This window comes from Oncorhynchus kisutch, linkage group LG18 (genome assembly GCF_002021735.2).
Source record: "Oncorhynchus kisutch isolate 150728-3 linkage group LG18, Okis_V2, whole genome shotgun sequence".
In the NCBI taxonomy this organism is placed as follows: domain Eukaryota; kingdom Metazoa; phylum Chordata; class Actinopteri; order Salmoniformes; family Salmonidae; genus Oncorhynchus; species Oncorhynchus kisutch.
In genome coordinates, this window is record NC_034191.2 from 42,069,783 (window position 1) to 42,088,012 (window position 18,230).

The following is an 18,230-nucleotide window of genomic DNA, read 5'->3' on the forward strand; positions in this document are numbered from 1 at the left end:
CGAACGTAAATGTATCTATACCATTGTGCCAAGCTAATACAGTCACTGAATAAGGGAGCTCCTTTGTGCGCGAGGTGAAGATGGTAGCGCGGCAAAAGTCCACAGGTGCGCGCGTCCATGGACCTTAACAAAGAAAGAGCTTAACGGACCGAAGCTGATTCTCTCCAGTCACCTGTTATATCACACCTCAAGACACCATACACCTGACCCCCCATAAACAAACCTAGCCCCACCGCTCCAGACACGTACACAAACCACCCCTCCCATCCGCGCAAAGAGAACAGCTCCATGTTCCGTGCGTGTGGTCCTCGTACAATAGACGCACTGCCTCACTTCTCCATCACGGCGCATCATTACAATAGCCGGGGAGGGCCCCTCTCCTCGGATGACGGTCCCGGTTATGGGAGGGTACGGGAGGCGGGACCAGATCAGTGTCCGTTCCTCGGAGCTTGCGAGTCTGGGACTAGGGCTGGAGAGATCGCCGGTGAGCATCGTCACCACTCCAGCACGGAGCCTCGCTTGGCCGAACGCTGCGCCGCGCACTCGTCGGGATTGCACAACATTCCTGAGAAATATACCTGCTATTTATGGCATGTGGCTGGTAACTTTATTCCTGCTGTACTCTTTACAAGAAGGTACGTGAAAGACATTCACACTATTGCTATCCAGCGTTGAAGTTGGGGCGCATACAGGCTATTTGTGTTTATTTGGGCTACAATAAATGAGGTGGGGTTGAAATGCGCTTATTTACAAAAGTCGTCACTTTAAATTCCTTCTTGTCAGTTAAGGTCAATGGCCTATCTTTACTTGAATAAAAAAATCTTGAGTTGGATGGGAATAATCGGTTTACCCACACTTAGAATGGAGGATGACAATAAGAATGACTTTTCAGCCACCATCCCTTCTGTCAGGTGTCTTGATCAATCCAAGGACGCATTATGCAGCTGCATAATTACACGTGTTTACACTATTTGAGAAGGAACATACATATTGGCAGTGTGGTCCATATTCCCCTAACCGCTGTCCGTGGCAGTTAAAGATGGGAGAGATAACATTTGCATTCGTGAACATGTCGAGTTGTGATGAATATGGAGACACGACAATAAGAGAGGAAGAGATGCGGACGCAAAGACTGCGAGCTACAAGCTGCTACGAACTCCAACTGGGTCTCTGAGCTATAGGAGGTTTATCAGAAAAGTAGCGGGGCATTCAAGTGTACATTTGTTTGCTCTCTTTCCTCTGTCCCATAACAGATAACAGAAAGTGTCGGGCGTATGTGTCATTTGCTAATATGGATTCTTTGGCGCACCAAATTAGTGCATGTCTGTTGAAGAGCGTGCCTTTTTAGTGTGCGCGTGTGTGTGTGTGCGTGCGTGAGTGTTCAAAGACAATGAGGGCCACAAAACATTTTATAAGAGATGTGTAAACCGAGGCTGAGGATATTGAACGCTGGGATTTTACGCAGTTGGCAATTTGCTTCACTTTCTACAATGACACGGGTCAGCGCAAGCAGACACACTCAATTGTTATTATCGGTAGTCTAATTATGCCTCCTCCATTTTCTATGGCCCCAGATTCTACATACTGATTGGGTTTGCATGGAAAAATACCGCAGATCGAGGGGAAGCTTGAATATGGTTTTTGATTGAACAATCGCTTCAGATTGAACGCTTGTCAACCATTTCACCAATTTGAACATAATCCAGTCGATCAAATTCAGTCATAACCCCAATATCAAATAAATACATATACAGAAATAATACATTAGTAAATGCGTAAATAATTGTCTAAAACGTAATCAGTCTTAGGATCACATGCATCCCTAACTCTATTCTGTTCATTCCGTGTTTTCATGAGTGGATGCCCTTTCAGACATTTGAAATACATGGCCTATCCTTGCAGGACAACAGTCCGGGATGGTGTGGTGCGTGTGCGTGGTGCTGCTGCTCTTGTGACGAGGGCTTTTTGTGGTGTTTTTGTTGTATTTAATTGGATTACAGGGTCTTTTTAGATTATGTACTGCACATCGCCTCATCTCGTGGCTGAATAAGACGTGTGTGTGTGTGTGTGTGTGTGTGTGGTGTGTGTGTGTGTGTGTGTGTGTGTGTGTGTGTGTGTGTGTGTGTGTGTGTGTGTGTGTGTGTGTGTGTGTGTGTGTGTGTGTGTGTGTGTGTGTGTGTGTGTGTGTGTGTGTGTGTGTGTGTATGGTGAAAGGAGGGAGGGAGGGAGGGGTGGGGGTTGCAGCTAGGCAGTGTAGCGGAAAGAGTGGAGAGGGAAGAGATGGAGATAACGCAGTCGAAAACGAACTTCCATTCAGCATAGTTTTTTCCCTTATTCGATCATTTTTGGCAACAATCAATTTTATATTTACATACAATCTGATTTAATGTGTGTTTTAATTTAAAACAAAATATTTGATCAGAGAAAAATGTTAGCCAATTATCTCACATGCATATGCATTAGGACTGCGTATTTTCCTGAGTCGGGCCGCGCCTCCATAAAGGTTGTCACTTTTGTGGAACGGCACACAACATCCTGTGCTTAATTTGATGAATATCTCTTCCATACATCCTTGTATAATTTGATATTCTCAGAATTATACATTTTCCTTGTCGTTGGTTTTCAGTAGGCTAATTAGTCATTTGAGTGCAATATGAATAACCAGATGTCCCATAATTGATGCATCTCGTCCATACCAGTACTCACCAACCCCTGGTTTGAAACGGGGTGCGCGTGTGTGTGTGTGTGTGTGTGTGTGGGGGGGGGGGGGGGGGGGGGGGGGGGGGGGTCATTCTTCTTTGTCATGATCTGGTCCCGCTTGTCATTTTATGTAAATGTGATGAGACACAAAACAAATCAGCGGGGAAAGATGCTATCCGTGCCATCTATTCACCGGAAACAGTCAGGCCTATTGGTGATGGCAATGATTGTACATATTTGTTGCAATGCATCAATTTAATCATGTTCATATCAATTTGCGATATTTAAAGCCTAATGTTTTCTCATTATTATGGCTAACACAAATTCAAATCACCCAAATATTCTGATCAAGACTACGGTGTGTAAAATAATGAGGGAGAGATACTATAGTTATTTGATCAATTCACTGCTGATTCCGGTTTTATCCAGTTCAGCCTGACAGGCCTCCAATCTATAAAACGAATACTGAATGACTGTACATTTTTAATTGATAGTTACGATAGAATTAATGTAGGATATAAATAGATTAGTTGACACATCTAAGCAGTTGGTTTTTATGCATGTATATTTCGTTTCCCTCACCTGATGGGAACATAACTACGACTCAATGACTGGTGGGGGGGTGAGCATTCGTCAAAATATGCAATGTGGTGTACGTGGTGGCAGCGATATTATCTTGACGGAACCAGATTTTCTGAACATTTGCCTAAATTAAAATGTGAAACCAATACACCTATATTATTATGAATATTATTATTGTAAAAATAATAATAATAATTATTATAATTCGGCCTATCACTGTTTATTCATTTGTGATGTGTAAGCATTTTGTTATGCAAAATATATAATTGCATTCTTTAGGCTGCATTTTGAGGCAATTTATCATCTCTGTAATGTCCCCCTTACACACGTCTTTCTCTCTACTTAGTCCCTTTACCGGATGAAATGTGCAAAATTGGTTTCTCTTCCTGTTTACCCAAATCAGCATCCCTTCCCAGCTGTGTAATTAGTAGGCGTCAGTTTGAACTGAAACTAAAGCCTGATTTGCAACTTATTTACAAAAGTAAATCCGTTCATTGACTAGAGGACTGCACTTCTCCCTCCTCTTTTGTGATATGTTTGATGGGATAGCCCTTTGTTTCCATAATCTGGGCCAGATAGTTCTGACAACGGCGTGCTGCTCTCTGCTCTCCTCATAACGTATTTTGTCAACCGTTATGGCACTCGCCTGACTTACAACCAAGGCCTGGTCGGGCGGGCACGGCAGTGTAATTTTGGAATCAAATGAAAGGCACACAAACTGAGAGGTGAGAGGGCAGCATGGGCTTGTGGTAATTGTTTTATGAGTCAGATTCAGAAATAGACTGCCTCGAATTCATGTACACCACTGCACTGCGTCTAGATGCGTTGCGTCTGCGTCCTGGTGAAAGGCCACTACCTCGCCACGTGTGCCAGTACGGTATTTTTGCTTTCATTTTGTCTTGACGCCATATTCAATTGATCCTAAACTTTAAAATGAAGTCTCTCACGTTGATTCCAATGATATCGACTCGACCTGTCCTCTCCTTGGACAAGAGTTATCCCGCAACAAGTTGCCTGTAACCCCCCACCCCCCTCCCTCTCTCTCTCTCTCTCTCTCTCTCTCTCTCTCTCTCGCTGAATGTAATTGCGCGAGCGACAGCCATACTATTCGATCTCTAAGTGTATACATACGGTCTCTTCTCCTAAATAGCACCTTACCTATGAACTTGTCATGTGTCTCTGAGAGGCACGGGCACAATAATACCACACTCTCGTGTTAACTCGCATCCCCTCGTCTCGCTCTGGCAAGCAACGACTGTTTCATTATTATTTATTTTTTACCGTGTAGTGTTTGTGCTGGTGACTTGGCCTGGTGAACAGAAAAGCCACGGAGGCTGTTCCTCACCTGCATGCATCATTTAGGCCTAAGGTAACTTGCCAATATGGGGGAAAACTGAGAAATGTCGCTTCACTCCTCTACCCTTCCAATGGGTATCTTACCAATGCCTTTAAAAAACAATACAAACATATGAACACAAATGAACACCCAGTTTATTAAGTAAAAAATGATTTGACCTAATTCACACAGATTGTCCAATTGAGTTTGATAATATTTGATAATTTGATAATATTTTCTCACCTGTTGTTGAGTGGGGCATCTTTTCTGTGGCTTCTGACTTGACGGCCATCTCCACTTTCACAAGATCTGTTGTACCAGGAGAGATGAGAGGAGATGAGAGGAGAGGGTGGGGGGGGGGGGTGGGGGGTCACGTGTAGGACTAATCTGCTTTAACGTGACATGGCCAGCTCTTCTTTTCCCTCCTTTGCTTCCCTCTTCTCTCTAGCTATCTGCCTTACTGCTGCTCCCTTTATCTCAGACTCAGTGAGAAGGAAGGTTAGAGGATTAAATCACACCCCAAACATCTGACACTCACTTCACGACTGTGAAAATCTTTCCTTTAAAGAGGGAGAGTGTGGCTCCTCAAATGCTGAAATGGATCCTAATATTCCACTGACACGGCATAATATGGAGAAGGGGGTTGTTTGTGGTGTGTGTGTGCGTGTGCGTGCGTGCGTACGGCGAGGTCATTTCAGCGTTATGCCAATGGGTATCAAATAGCATTCATAATAATATAACTATAATTACTTCTTGCTTTCCCGTAATGGGCTGTAAGACCTCACTACTACGTTGTCGCAGTGTTGTAACTGAAAGCAATGACATTAGTGTTTATGTTGCCTGAACATGTTATGTATTGTATTCTGTATGATTCATCAGACCCATAACAGGAACGCATTTCTGGCCTCTGAGAATGTGTACGTGTATACTTGAGCGCATGTTATTGTGTGTGTGTGTGTGTGTGTGTGTGTGTGAGAGATTTATTGACCTGTGTGCATGGGATGGTATGAATCTCAGAGACGATTTTGTGTGTGTGTGTGTGTGTGTGGATGAGACAGAAAGAGCTGCATTATGCATAGCCGTTCACCATAGGCAATATCCCTGTCTCAGTGGCATACATATTCATACGCCATTTTCATACTGCCTGCAAAAGGGGGGGGGAAAGGAAATATGCAGATGTGTGTTTGGAGGGAGGAGAGGCTTGAGTCAAATGATTCACAGCAACAGAACAAGAGCAGGAGACAGAGTGAAGAGGCTTCACCCAAAAGGAGCGGTGTTTTAGGTAACTCACCCAAATCACAATGACCTTCTCCCGTTGTAATCAACGCATTCAGGCTTGAAGAAGGAAAGGGAAAATATGCTTCCAAAATGGATGAGTGCGCCTAGCTCCCTCCCTCGCTCCTCTCCTCCTCTGCTCCCTTCCTGCCCATGCCAGGGAAAAGGGCGGGCAGCCTGAGGGCATGGAAGAACTGAGACTTACACGTTGGGGTAGACGTCTAAGAACAAAGAAAGGGAGAATTTGGGTTATTTCAGTCCTCTCTCCTCTCCTTATTTCCACCATTACTCCCTGTTGAATTGGGTAAAGACTGGCCCCTTGCTCAAATCCTCAGACCCCAAAGCCCCCGTGGGATCCTTATGTCCCCTTTTAATCCAAATCCCAAATCTAGCCCTCTAATCTAATCAAATTTATTTATATAGCCCTTCTTACATCAGCTGATATATCAAAGTGCTGTACAGAAACCCAGCCTAAAACCCCAAACAGCAAGCAATGCAGGTGTAGAAGCACGGTGGCTAGGAAAAACTCCCTAGAAAGGCCAGAACCTAGGAAGAAACCTAGAGAGGAACCAGGCTATGAAGGGTGGCCAGTCCTCTTCTGGCTGTGCCGGGTGGAGATTGTAACAAAACATGGCCAAGATGTTGAAATTTGAACATAGTGAACGGGTCAGGGTTCCATAGCCGCAGGCAGAACAGTTGAAACTGGAGCAGCAGCACGGCCAGGTGGACTGGGGACAACAAGGTGTCATCATGCCAGGTAGTCCTGAGGCATGGTCCTAGGGCTCAGGTCCTCCGAGAGAGAGAAAGAAAGAAAGAGAGAAAGAAAGAGAGAATTAGAGAGAGCATACTTAAATTCACACAGGACACCGGATAAGACAGGATAAATACTCCAGATATAACAAACTGACCCTAGCTCCCCGACACATAAACTACTACAGCATAAATACTGGAGGCTGAGACAGGAGGGGTCAGGAAACACTGTGGTCACATCCGATGATACCCCCAGACAGGGCCAAACAGGCAGGATATAACCCCACCCACTTTGCCAAAGCACAGCCTTCACACCACTAAAGGGATATCTTCAATCACCAACTTACCATCTTGAGACAAGGCCGAGTATAGCCCACAAAGATCTCCGCTATGGCACAACCCAAGGGGGGGGGGGGGCGCCATCCCAGACAGGAAGACCACGTCAGTGACTCAACCCTCTCAAGTGACGCACCCATCCTAGGGACAGCATGGAAGAGCACCAGTAAGCCAGTGACTCAGCCCCTGTAATAGGGTTAGAGGCAGAGAACCCCAGTGGAGAGAGGGGAACCGGCCAGGCAAAGACAGCAAGGGAGATCCGTCGCTCCAGTGCCTTTCCGTTCACCTTCACCCTCCTGGGCTCCTAGAATACACTCAATCATATGACCCACTGAAGAGATGAGTCTTCAGTAAAGACTTAAAGGTTGAGAACGAGTCTGCGTCTCTCACACGGGTCGGCAGACCATTCCATAAACATGGAGCTCTATAGGAGAAAGCCCTGCCTCTGGCTGGTTGTTTAGAGAGCTCTACCGCTGCCCCCAGGCATGTCTTGACTTCCTCCTGGTGAAGGCAACATTGTATCGTCTCATGTAGCCCTCTGGAAGGTTTTAGTGGATTTTCTGCCATCTTGTTTACATTCATCCATCTCTCAGGGGCTTGATTTGGGATTGGGCACTGGGCTTCTATATCCACTTTTGGGTTGTTTTTTTTCTTCTCTTTCTTTGGTCTCTCTCTTCTTTCTAATGGTTGTGTTGACAGCCCCTGTTAGTCTGTGGCGGGACGTTGTCCTGGCTCCCCCCCCAGACCCCGACTGGCGGATTATATACATGGCCATCTTTATTATGGGCCTTTCTGCTGCAGGCCACAATCTGTGCTGCATGATGGGAGTTCAGTCCACCACTGTACTGCCCTCTCTGTGTTGTACCGTGCTCAAGTGACTGACCTGGATTCACCAATAGGACAGCTGCACAAGAGCCGCCTCAGCCAATGTCGCCTGTTTGCTTTCTTTCCCCTTTAGTTCAATGTGGGCATGCCTCCGATTTTGTTTTGACTGAAAAGCCAGTGTGGCCCTGTCCATGGTGCTGAAATGATCTGTCTCTCAGAACATGAGCAGAGAGTTGTGTTTTTATATGGCACATGATACAGGATATATTGCACTCAACCTAAATTACACCTTTTAGACACAGAGGAACTGCTCCATTTTGGATAGGAGAGGGACCTCACATACACATTCACACACATATGCACTTATGTGCACACAGGCACGTGTACACTCTCACACGGTCACCTCTCCTCACTCCCCTCATCACTGACACCCCCCCCCCCCCCCAGCACGCACACAGTGACCCCCCCCCCCCCCCCCCCCTTAACCCTTCCCTGGCCCTGATCTAACCTAACCACACACATACACACGCCAGGGGAGTGGGAAAGAGGCCCTCCACGGTGGTGCGATTACCAGGGCGGAGAGACTGTGTGTGTGTTAAATGTGAAAGGAGATTATATGGATTTAACTCTCTGCGTCTGGAATACAAATTCAAATCACATAACATATCCTGCCATGTACTGGACGACTATAACAGGAGAGAGAGAGAGAGAGAGAGAGAGAGAGAGAGAGAATGGTGGGGAGAGAAAAAGAGGGAGAGATAAAATGTATGGAGAGTGAGGAAGAGAGAGAATACATATGTTGACGCAGAGGAGAGGAAGAAGAGAAGTGGGAGAGGGATGAATGAATGGAGAGAGAGAGAGGAGAGACAGAGCCACCCTTACCTAGTGAGGGCTTTAGACCTATCTCAACCATTCAATACTCTGCCATCACTTGTATCATGTTCTTCATTCTGTATTTGCTGTACCAGAGATTAATTGGCGTATGTCTGTTAATATTTACACTATATATTCAAAGGTATGTGGACACCTCTTCAAATTTGTGGATTCAGTTATTTTAGCCACACCCGTTGCTGACAGTTGTATAACAATCAAGCACACAGCCATGCAATCTCCATAGACAAACATTGGCAGTAGAATGGCCTTACTGAAGAGCTCAGTGACTTTTAACGTGCACCTCCGGATGCCTCCTTTCCAACAAGTCAGTTTGTAAAATGTCTGCCCTGCTAGAGCTGCCCCGGTCAACTGTAAGTGCTGTTATTGTGAAGTGGAAACATCTAGGAGCAACAATGGCTCAGCCGCAAAGTAGTAGGCCACCCAAGCTCACAGAACGGGAACGCCATGTGCAGAAGCGTGTAGCGCGTAAAAATTGTCTGTCCTCAGTTGCAATACTCACTACCGAGTTCCAAACTACCCCTGAAAGCAATGTCAGCACAAAAACTGTTCTTTGGGAGCGTCAGGAAATGGGTTTTCATGGCCAAGCAGCCGCACACCAGCCTAAGATCACCATGCGCAATGCCAAGCGTCGGCTGGAGTGGTGTAAAGCTCGCAGCCATTGGACTCTGGAGCAGTGGAAACGCGATCTCTGCAGTTATGAATCATGCTTCACCATCTGGCAGTCTGACGGACGAATCTGGGTTTGGTGGGTTTGGCAGGAGAACGCTACCTGCCCCAATGCATAGTGCCAACTGTAAAGCTTGGTGGAGCAGGAATAATGGTCTGGGGCTGTATTTCATGGTTCGGGCTAGGACCATTAGTTCATGTGAAGGGAAATCTTAACGCTACAGCATACAATTACATTCTAGACGATTCTGTGCTTCCAACTTTGTGGCAACAGTTTGGTCGAAGGCCCTTTCCTGTTTCAGCATGACAATGCCCCCGTGCACAAAGCGAGGTCCATACAGAAATGGTTTGTTGAGATCGGTGAGGAAGAACTTGACTGGCCTGAACAGAACCCTGACCTGATCCCCATCTTTGGGATGGATTGAAACGCCGACTGCGAGCCAGGCCTAATCGCCCAACATCAGTGCCCTTGACTTCACTAATGCTCTTGCAGCTGAATGGAAACAAGTCCTCGTAGCAATGTTCCAACATCTAGTGGAAAGCCTTCCCAGAAGAGACAATGCCATTACGGCGGCAAAGGTGGGGGGGACCAACTCCATATTAATGCCCATGATTTTGGAATGAGATGTTCAACGAGCAGGTGTCCACATACTTTTGATCATGTCGTGTATGATGTGATGCTGTACACTCCATTCTAAGAGAACCTCTCCACAAATAAAATAAAAACCCAACAGCGTCTATATTGGTCCGCTGACTAGCAATAAGACTCAGTGGGGTTGCGAGCGTCCCAAAGCCTTGACCCTACTCCTTTAAAAAGCCCCTGGCAGACACACACCGGCACAGACAGTTGGCAGACCCCTGTTTCCTGTGCCAAGGTCACCACTGGAGTGTGGGTCATGTAGTGTATATAGGAAGGCCAGTAAAGAGACTCGGCTTAACTGAAAATGAATGAAGCACTGAAATGAATCTGATCTGAAACATTTGAATTTTTTTCTCCCCTCATAGCTGTTTTAATGATTTTCCTCATGCTAATTTGGTTCGACATCAATGCACAGGGCTGGCTGTAGGTTATCTGCTGTGCTGTCGATCCCTCCTAAATCTACCTTGATGAGGCGTCAAGCCGCCACCTCCATTCACGGCCATTCGTCCCGCGTCATTCAGAGTGAAACAGACAGGGCTAATCCGGCCATTGTTGACACAAACCAGGGAAGAGGATTAATTATAGATCATTGATTCAGAAGAAATGATCTGGCTCTCATTCCTCCTGTCTCCTGTTGGCCCGGGGCCAAGCTGAGCTCAGCACATCCATCCCAACGCTAAAAAGACGTCTAGTTGCCTCCCAGGAGACATTGATTGGGGGGGCATCTCCCCTAAGACGACTTATGGGACAACGGCACATCATTGAAGCAGCGTGTGAAAGCCATAGTGGTTGCAAAGAAGCCCTCCCTCCAGGGTTGTGGTTGGAGATATACTGAAGGCTTCTTTCTCAGTGACGATATAGTCTTGAGTTGGGTTTAACTGGCAGACTAGGTTTGTTCTAACGACCTCATGGGGTCTTGGTTTTGTGGGCACGGTATACCGACATGGGGGGAGGTGGGGGGGTCAGATGCAAGTCCAATGAGGGTTCTTGTTAGGCATATCTTAGACTACAGACATGATGATAACGCATTATTGAGGATGGATCTCTGCTGTTTTTTTGGCTGCCAGGTCGCTAGTTTCGATTAAGGCGGATCAGAGAGGCGCACTTGAGACTCAAACACGTGCGTGCGACTAACATGTTACATGATCAAAGTCGATGCCCAGGTTGATTTAAGCTATTGTACAGACCAACTTACCAAACAAGTAGACCGTGTTCATCTGCTCATAGCAGAGCTTCCCACTGTGTCCTGGCTTATCTCTTATCATAACAGACTTACATGTAGCTGGAAATAAATAATGAATATATTACGTCAGGTCATTTGCCTAATGGGGGAATAGTAATTGATGCTATTTTTGGGATCTGCTGTGCTGACCTGATGGAAATCTCTAGAAGATAACCCAGTTTGCAGATTGGCAGGTAGCTGCCCACACATTGGCTGTGTGTATATGTGTGTGGGAGGATATGTGTGTGGGAGGATATGGGTGTGTGTGTCTGTGTGTGTGTGTGTCCCAACCCCACCCCATCTCTTCTCCCCATCAGAGTGAGGATGTGGTCTGGATGCGGCTTTTCTTTGTGTGTGTGTTTGTGTTTGTTTGTGTGTGTGTGTGTGTGTGTGTGTGCGTATTATCCTGACCATGTCTCTCTCCCCCCATCACAGTGAACAGTGAAGATGTGGTCTCGACGCGGCTGTACTTTGTAAACGCCTCCCTGCAGCGAGTGACCTTCTCCAGCTCGGTCGGGGTGTCCCTGCCCTGCCCCGCGGGCGGCGCACCCCATGCCGTCCTGCGCTGGTATCTGGCCACCGGCGACGACATCTACGACGTGCCCCACATCCGCCACGTGCACGCCAACGGCACCCTCCAGCTCTACCCTTTCTCGCCATCAGCCTTCAACAGCTACATCCATGACAACGAATACTTCTGCACCGCAGAGAACCAGGCCGGCAAGATCCGCAGCCCCAGCATCCACGTCAAAGCAGGTCAGACTCAGATTGAACACAGGCAGCCTTTTCTGGTGGAGCCTTAGTCAGACGTACAGACATACACTCTTCTGGGGCAGCCTTAGACAGACAGACGTACAGACATACACTCTTCTGGGGCAGCCTTAGACAGACAGACGTACAGACATACACTCTTCTGGGGCAGCCTTAGACAGACAGACGTACAGACATACACTCTTCTGGAGCAGCCTTAGACAGACAGACGTACAGACATACACTCTTCTGGGGCAGCCTTAGACAGGACATGCATAGGTTCTACAGGTGAAACGCATAGGTTCTACAGTTGAAGCTGTGTCTCTAACTAAACAGTGTTCCGGGGCCAAACGGAAACACAGTGTCTTCACAAAGAATGAGAGGAGGCTAAGCATGAAGACAGGCTGCAAGGAAGAGGTTTAGAAACACAAAGAAAATGTAGTGCCTCAAATACTTTCTCATGCGATTTGATGCTGTACACTCAGGTCCATTCTAAGATAACCCCCTCCCCCCCTCTCAAACACAGTGAAGACACCCAAACAACAAAAAACATCTGTAACAAACGGTAAACCACACGACATCCATATTGGTCCTCTCACTAACAATAAGACTCGGTGGGGGGGCGAGCGTCCCAAAGCCTTGACCCTGCGCCTTTAAAAATCCCCTGGCAGCCACACACACACTGGCACAGACAGTTGGCAGAGTGACCTCTGTGCCCTGTACCAAGGTCACTGCTGGAGTGTGGGGCTGGCCAAACTGCAATGGGGGAGTTCACACACGTACACACACAAGCAGGCTTTGGGATGCAGACTCACACACACACACACACACACACCAGCCTGTTCCCTGCTTATGCCAGCAGGCCTCCTGTCTCCCAGTCTCACCATCTGTCCATGGACTGGAAAGTCCCCCAACTACACACACACACACACAAACACACACACACACACAGCATTTTTGTAAAGCTGGCTGTTCTGGGTAGCTGTGCCAGGTCTTTGTCGGGGTGTTTACTGTAGCTGGAAAGGGAATGAGTTTAAACACGAGAGGGATTGAACAGAGTTGAACAGAGAGAAGAAATATTGTTGGTGTTTTAGGTCACGTTCAGCAACACGTTCAATGAAAATCTGCATCTTCATAATCGGAACGGCCCCCTTAAAAGATGTGGACGATAAAAAACTAATCCAGTAGCGATTCCCGTTGTTAACAGTCAGTTGGCCAATGGACGATGGCTACAGACGACACCTACTCCACCATACCCATTATAGCATTTCTGTCCAGAGGACCCTTGTCCCGTCAGCTGTACAGTGTCTATCCAACCAGCATCTGTGTGGGGAGACCTTCCCTAAAAAATAATTACCCCAATTAATCAATTAAATGCTGAGTCTGTAAAAAACCACCATCCCCCACACCCACACCCAACTCTGCAGCCCCTCAACTCCAGCTCTCAGGACTGGCCTGTGTATTGCCCCCCTGCGTATTGCCCCACACTTTCACAGAACGCACACACACACAAATTCACATACACATTCTGCGGTTACCATGGGCGACAGGCAGGGCGTGAGAGGCAGGGTGTGGCGCGTCCCGCCTCAGGTGTCCGTCGGAGACTGATGACAGCTGACATCTCGCGGTGTGACACCCTCCCTCCTTTCATCTCTTCAACCCCCCCCCCCCCCCCCCCTCTGATTCTCCCTCCCTCCCATGCATGCTGATTCCGTGCCAACAATAGCACTGGTACCTGGGTGGATCGCTGTACATTTACGAAAATCACTGCTTGTTTTCTTTCTCTCCCTCTGTTATCGTCAAAGTCCTGAGCCTCTATTCCTTGTTAAACCCATTCTCACACGTTTTCATCCTCGGCATTTGACGGACATTTTGTAAATCACCTGCCGGTGTTCTAATGACGTTGAAGATGTTTCCATTGGCTCTCATAGGAAGCCTTCCCATCCCACCCATCAACATTTGTCGCCCTTCTGCTTTCCATCCTACGCCCGTCCCCCGCCGTTGTCCTCTCCTCACCCCATGAACAGTGAATAGACTGAATAACATCGAAAAGCAGGTTTAGCCATCATATGTGCGTGACGGTTGACATTGATAAGCGTCATTAACCAGGGTTTTCCCGTCCAACCTTTTTACGCGAAATCAAGTCCACGTCGGGATAAAAATTATAAAAAAATGTCATGACAGGTCTGATGGAAACGGCGAATGTCGAAAGCCAGAAATCTTGCTTGTTTGTAGGTGACCAAATACTTATTTTCCACCATAATTTGCAAATAAATTCATAAAATATCCTACAATGTGATTTTCTGGATTTTTCCCCCTAATTTTATCTGTCATAGTTGAAGTGTACCTATGATGAAAATTACAGGCCTCTCTCATCTTTTTAAGTAGGAGAACCTGCACAATTGGTGGCTGACTAAATACTTTTTTCCCCCACTGTATTGAAATATTGAATTTGGCTTTTACTGCTATAGCCCATAGAAATGCATTGAATAACACACAAAGAATTGCACAAAAGACAGTAGAAAAAGAAATCTTAAGGAAAAAGTTTTCTATATCTAGGAGATAAGAAAGATCAGGAAATATTGTTGTTTTTTGGACACAATTGTATTGAACCCTTTTTTGTTGGCACAAAACTACCTCCATACTCCCATTCATTTGTATGGGTTACCTTCAGACGAGTCCCATGACACTTGTGGGGGTCATAGAGCAAAACGGAGCACACCTGTCCTGTCCTTGAGAGTCTCCCCTTTTCCCTAGTGGGGTCATATTAGTAGCCCAAATGGTTCGGACGGTACAGATGTTTTCTCCTGGTCTGACAAACAGCTCCGCCACTTCCCACCGCAGATGCAGATGCAAATGGCCGACATAGGTGGATGTGGTGGATTGAGACGCAGCCCAAGCGTAAACTGACGGAACTTGACGGAGATTGTAATATTGCGTTAATTAGATTGACTATTTCACTTTTCTTTTCTTTTTTCAGTACATGGGAATTTTTCCACCAAAAGTTATTTTTATGGGCAGTATGTCATCACGCAGACTTTTATCTGCAATTGGTCTAATGGACTGAAACACATCTCTGGTGGAAAAATTTGCATATTTCATGCATATTTTTAGAGTATTCGCATTCAAATCTGTCACCAGTTGGACGGGAATCTAGCTATTGGCTGTGATGCTACACTGAATAGATATTGGACCTAGACTGAGTTTCTGACCTGGTCTCAAAGCTCAGTCCGAATGAACTACAGCTGAGCGCTCCACTCTTGAGACCAAGCTTCTGCTTCCACCTATCAGTGGCCACCAGGGGAGAGACCAGATAAATCAAGCCATTCCACTGTGACCGAAAATAAAGTCAGTCAACAGAATTGGGACATGGTAGCCACTGCTGTAGAGCAGGTCAATCATTTTGGAGTGCATTACAGGTAGACTCTGTCTGGTCCCAGTGCATGCCTGCCTGCAGTTTGGAGCCTATTCAAGTCCTGGTCTGTGTGCCCATTGAGATCACGTGATGATGGAGCGCCTCTCATTTGGTCTCGGGCTGCCTGCTCACCCCTGTCAAACGCCTGCTGTCCTCCCCCACACACACACACACACACGTGCGCACACACACACGCCAGAGATGACTTGGTGACTTTACTGTAGGAATTTTTATTCATTTTTTGCCTGACAGTCCGAGTAACCGTCAATGTCTGGTAGTGTAGTAGTAGTGTAATCGACGCTAGGCCTGTGGCTGTATCCTATGTCCTACGCTTTTTTGTCACACAGAGCTAAAGTTACACACACTATTGAGGCCTAGAGTGAACTGGGGTCAGCTGTTCAGTGAGCTCACCTCAGCTCCCCTTTTTCCAACAACACAAACACACCGTGTTTAGACTGAGGGCTGAGCACAGTGGACCTGGGAGAGCAGGTTCACTGGCCGCCCTGTACGATCCCGGGGCCCTCCTTTGTATCTCTGGTTTTTGGTAGCTCTTTTGCCACAGAAGGAACCTGCTAGCAAGGTGTTGTTTATTCCCATGCGTTAACGAGTACAATACAGTACATCCCTTCAGTTTCCCCGTTTACTTGATTCTGTTCCTTCTCTCTCTGTGCTGCTCGCTTCATGAATAAGTAAATAGTGTATTTGGTTTCCCTGTAGTTAATTATTTAGGCTGCGGTGATACAGGCCTCTCCTCCCGGTGCGCGGAGAGCGCCATGCCCGTGTTTTTGCCCGTTCCTAGGCAACCGGGGTGCATAAAGTCAGGCATCAGTAACGTCCTAACGACGGCGCGCATGTGAGAGGGGATCAACACTGGGCTACCATTTGCATGCATTTGCCAGGGCTTGATGAAACAAATGTGGCATATTCTGCGCCTCTCGCCTCGAAACATGTGCAATATCACTGTGCTACCACAGTTGTTAGCCTACTTCTGGTTTAAGCCCTTTTGTCGGGTATGTAAGTGCGACGAATCAGCGATGTTTGCTGTCCCGTTGTTTTGGCTTTAAACAGTCTCGTAGAGGCTCGGTGCTCATAGGGCAATGTAGCTCTGCGTGATGAGATGCAGGTTCTATCAAGGAGTAAATAAATGATTGAACGTATTGGCTTGGCTGCGAAAAGGGGCTGCTTAATCGATTATGCCCATTGACCCGGAGATGGTCTGCTGTGATAAGAAACGGGGACATTTAAATGAGGAATTGGAATGAAGACCTGATTGGAATGATTTGGCCTTTCTTCGATTTGTTACAAATGAGGCTTCGCAATACATTAGGCCACAGTGCAGAGGCCAAATAGGCGTAGGGCTTGGCTACGGTAGCTCAACGCGCGTCTCGTGGTCACATTACGTTTGGGGTAGGCCCACACCACAACGTTAAGGTTAACGACTTCACTATTCCGACAAGGACATTGGCTCTGGTTTCAATGGGTGACACTGGCGGCTGGCATTAAGCATTATTAATGACCGAGGAAATTCAGCTCCAGGCTAGGCGTTAATTATATCGCTAGTGAACTTGGAGAGAGAAAGAGTACAGGCAGGCAGGGTGTGCGTGTGTACGCGCGCGTGTGTGTGTGTGTGTGTTGTCGATTTAACGTGGTTAAACCATTACTCCCATGATTGGTATGAGAGAAGCCTCATAGAATTAGCTGTGGTTAGATTGCAGGGCCACATATTCCCCTCCCCACGTTGTTTTCCAGCTGATTTTGGTCTACATTTAATCGCGTTTGCATCGACATGTTTGAGGTGACAAACGCCCATGCTTTCGTCTTCTGTTAGTCTAGCATTTTGATATTACACTGTTATTATGCTTGAAATACAATTTCAATTCACTCACACCAGCTATCGTCTTGTCATGTTGCTGTATAGGCCCATTTCAATCCAATCCACACTGATACCCTTGGTGTTGCCATTTTGTCATTTGTCTACACATATCGGTGCGATGTCCAGGGGTACTGTGCGTCAAGTGCAGAGGCCACCCTGCTTGCGACTGCCCGCACCCAGCCATTCGGCGCTGCCTTTTAGAGTTGCATGGGTTTTTTCTTTAAAAATGCCATCGCCATTCGCACCAGATCCTTCTCAATGCAACTGGGTGTCACTTCTTTCTACAATCAGTTTCTCCTTTGCATTGCAGGATTAAAGCGGAAACAACATTGGCTTGATGTTGTTTCACAGTCCACCAACCAAATTTACTCTCGGTGTCTCTCAGTGAATTATAGTTTCAGGAACAATGTCAGTTCTTGTATATCAGGAAAAAGAGGTCATTGCTTTCATTGAATAATAAATCTAGGGTGCAGGTTAGTCATATCTTGCTCTTTGCTTGTGTGGTAAGCACCGTTAACTTGAACCTGAAGGCTCGTGTTAGCTTCCCGAACTAATGCCCTTGGCTTTAGCTCAACTGACCAATACCGTTTGATGCAGAATAGCCAGGTTTGTTCCCCTCTAACCACCCCTCTCCTCTGTCTCTCCTCTCCAGTGTTCAGGGAGCCCTATACGGTGCGGGTGGCAGACCAGCGGTCCATGCGGGGCAACGTGGCCGTGTTCAAGTGCCTCATTCCCACCGCAGTGCAGGAGTACGTCAGCGTGGTGTCCTGGGAGAAAGACACCGTCTCCATGGTGCCAGGTAGGAGCATGTTTAGATCTGAATATATGGAAATGGGCTAAAAGGGTTGACTGGTTGGCTGGTTGGTTGATTGGTTATATATGAGTACAAAGATGGCAAACCTTTTAATATGTTTGGGCCCAGATCTTGAAAGTACAACTGTTATTTCCCCATTGCGGGATGGACGT

General features: G+C 46.8%; 1 protein-coding gene across 1 annotated transcript in view; it reads left to right on the top strand.

Annotated features, from left to right (window-relative positions):
* The first annotated feature begins 349 nt into the window (after positions 1 to 349).
* The window catches only part of LOC116354707 (Down syndrome cell adhesion molecule-like protein 1 homolog), a 178,526-nt gene continuing 160,645 nt past the window's right edge, over positions 350 to 18,230 (top strand). Inside the window, exons 1-3 of the mRNA XM_031795285.1 lie at positions 350 to 635; positions 11,662 to 11,982; positions 17,917 to 18,063. Of these exons, the coding sequence (XP_031651145.1) occupies positions 386 to 635; positions 11,662 to 11,982; positions 17,917 to 18,063 (718 nt within the window). The 5' untranslated portion in view covers positions 350 to 385. The remainder of the gene's footprint in view (positions 636 to 11,661; positions 11,983 to 17,916; positions 18,064 to 18,230) is intronic.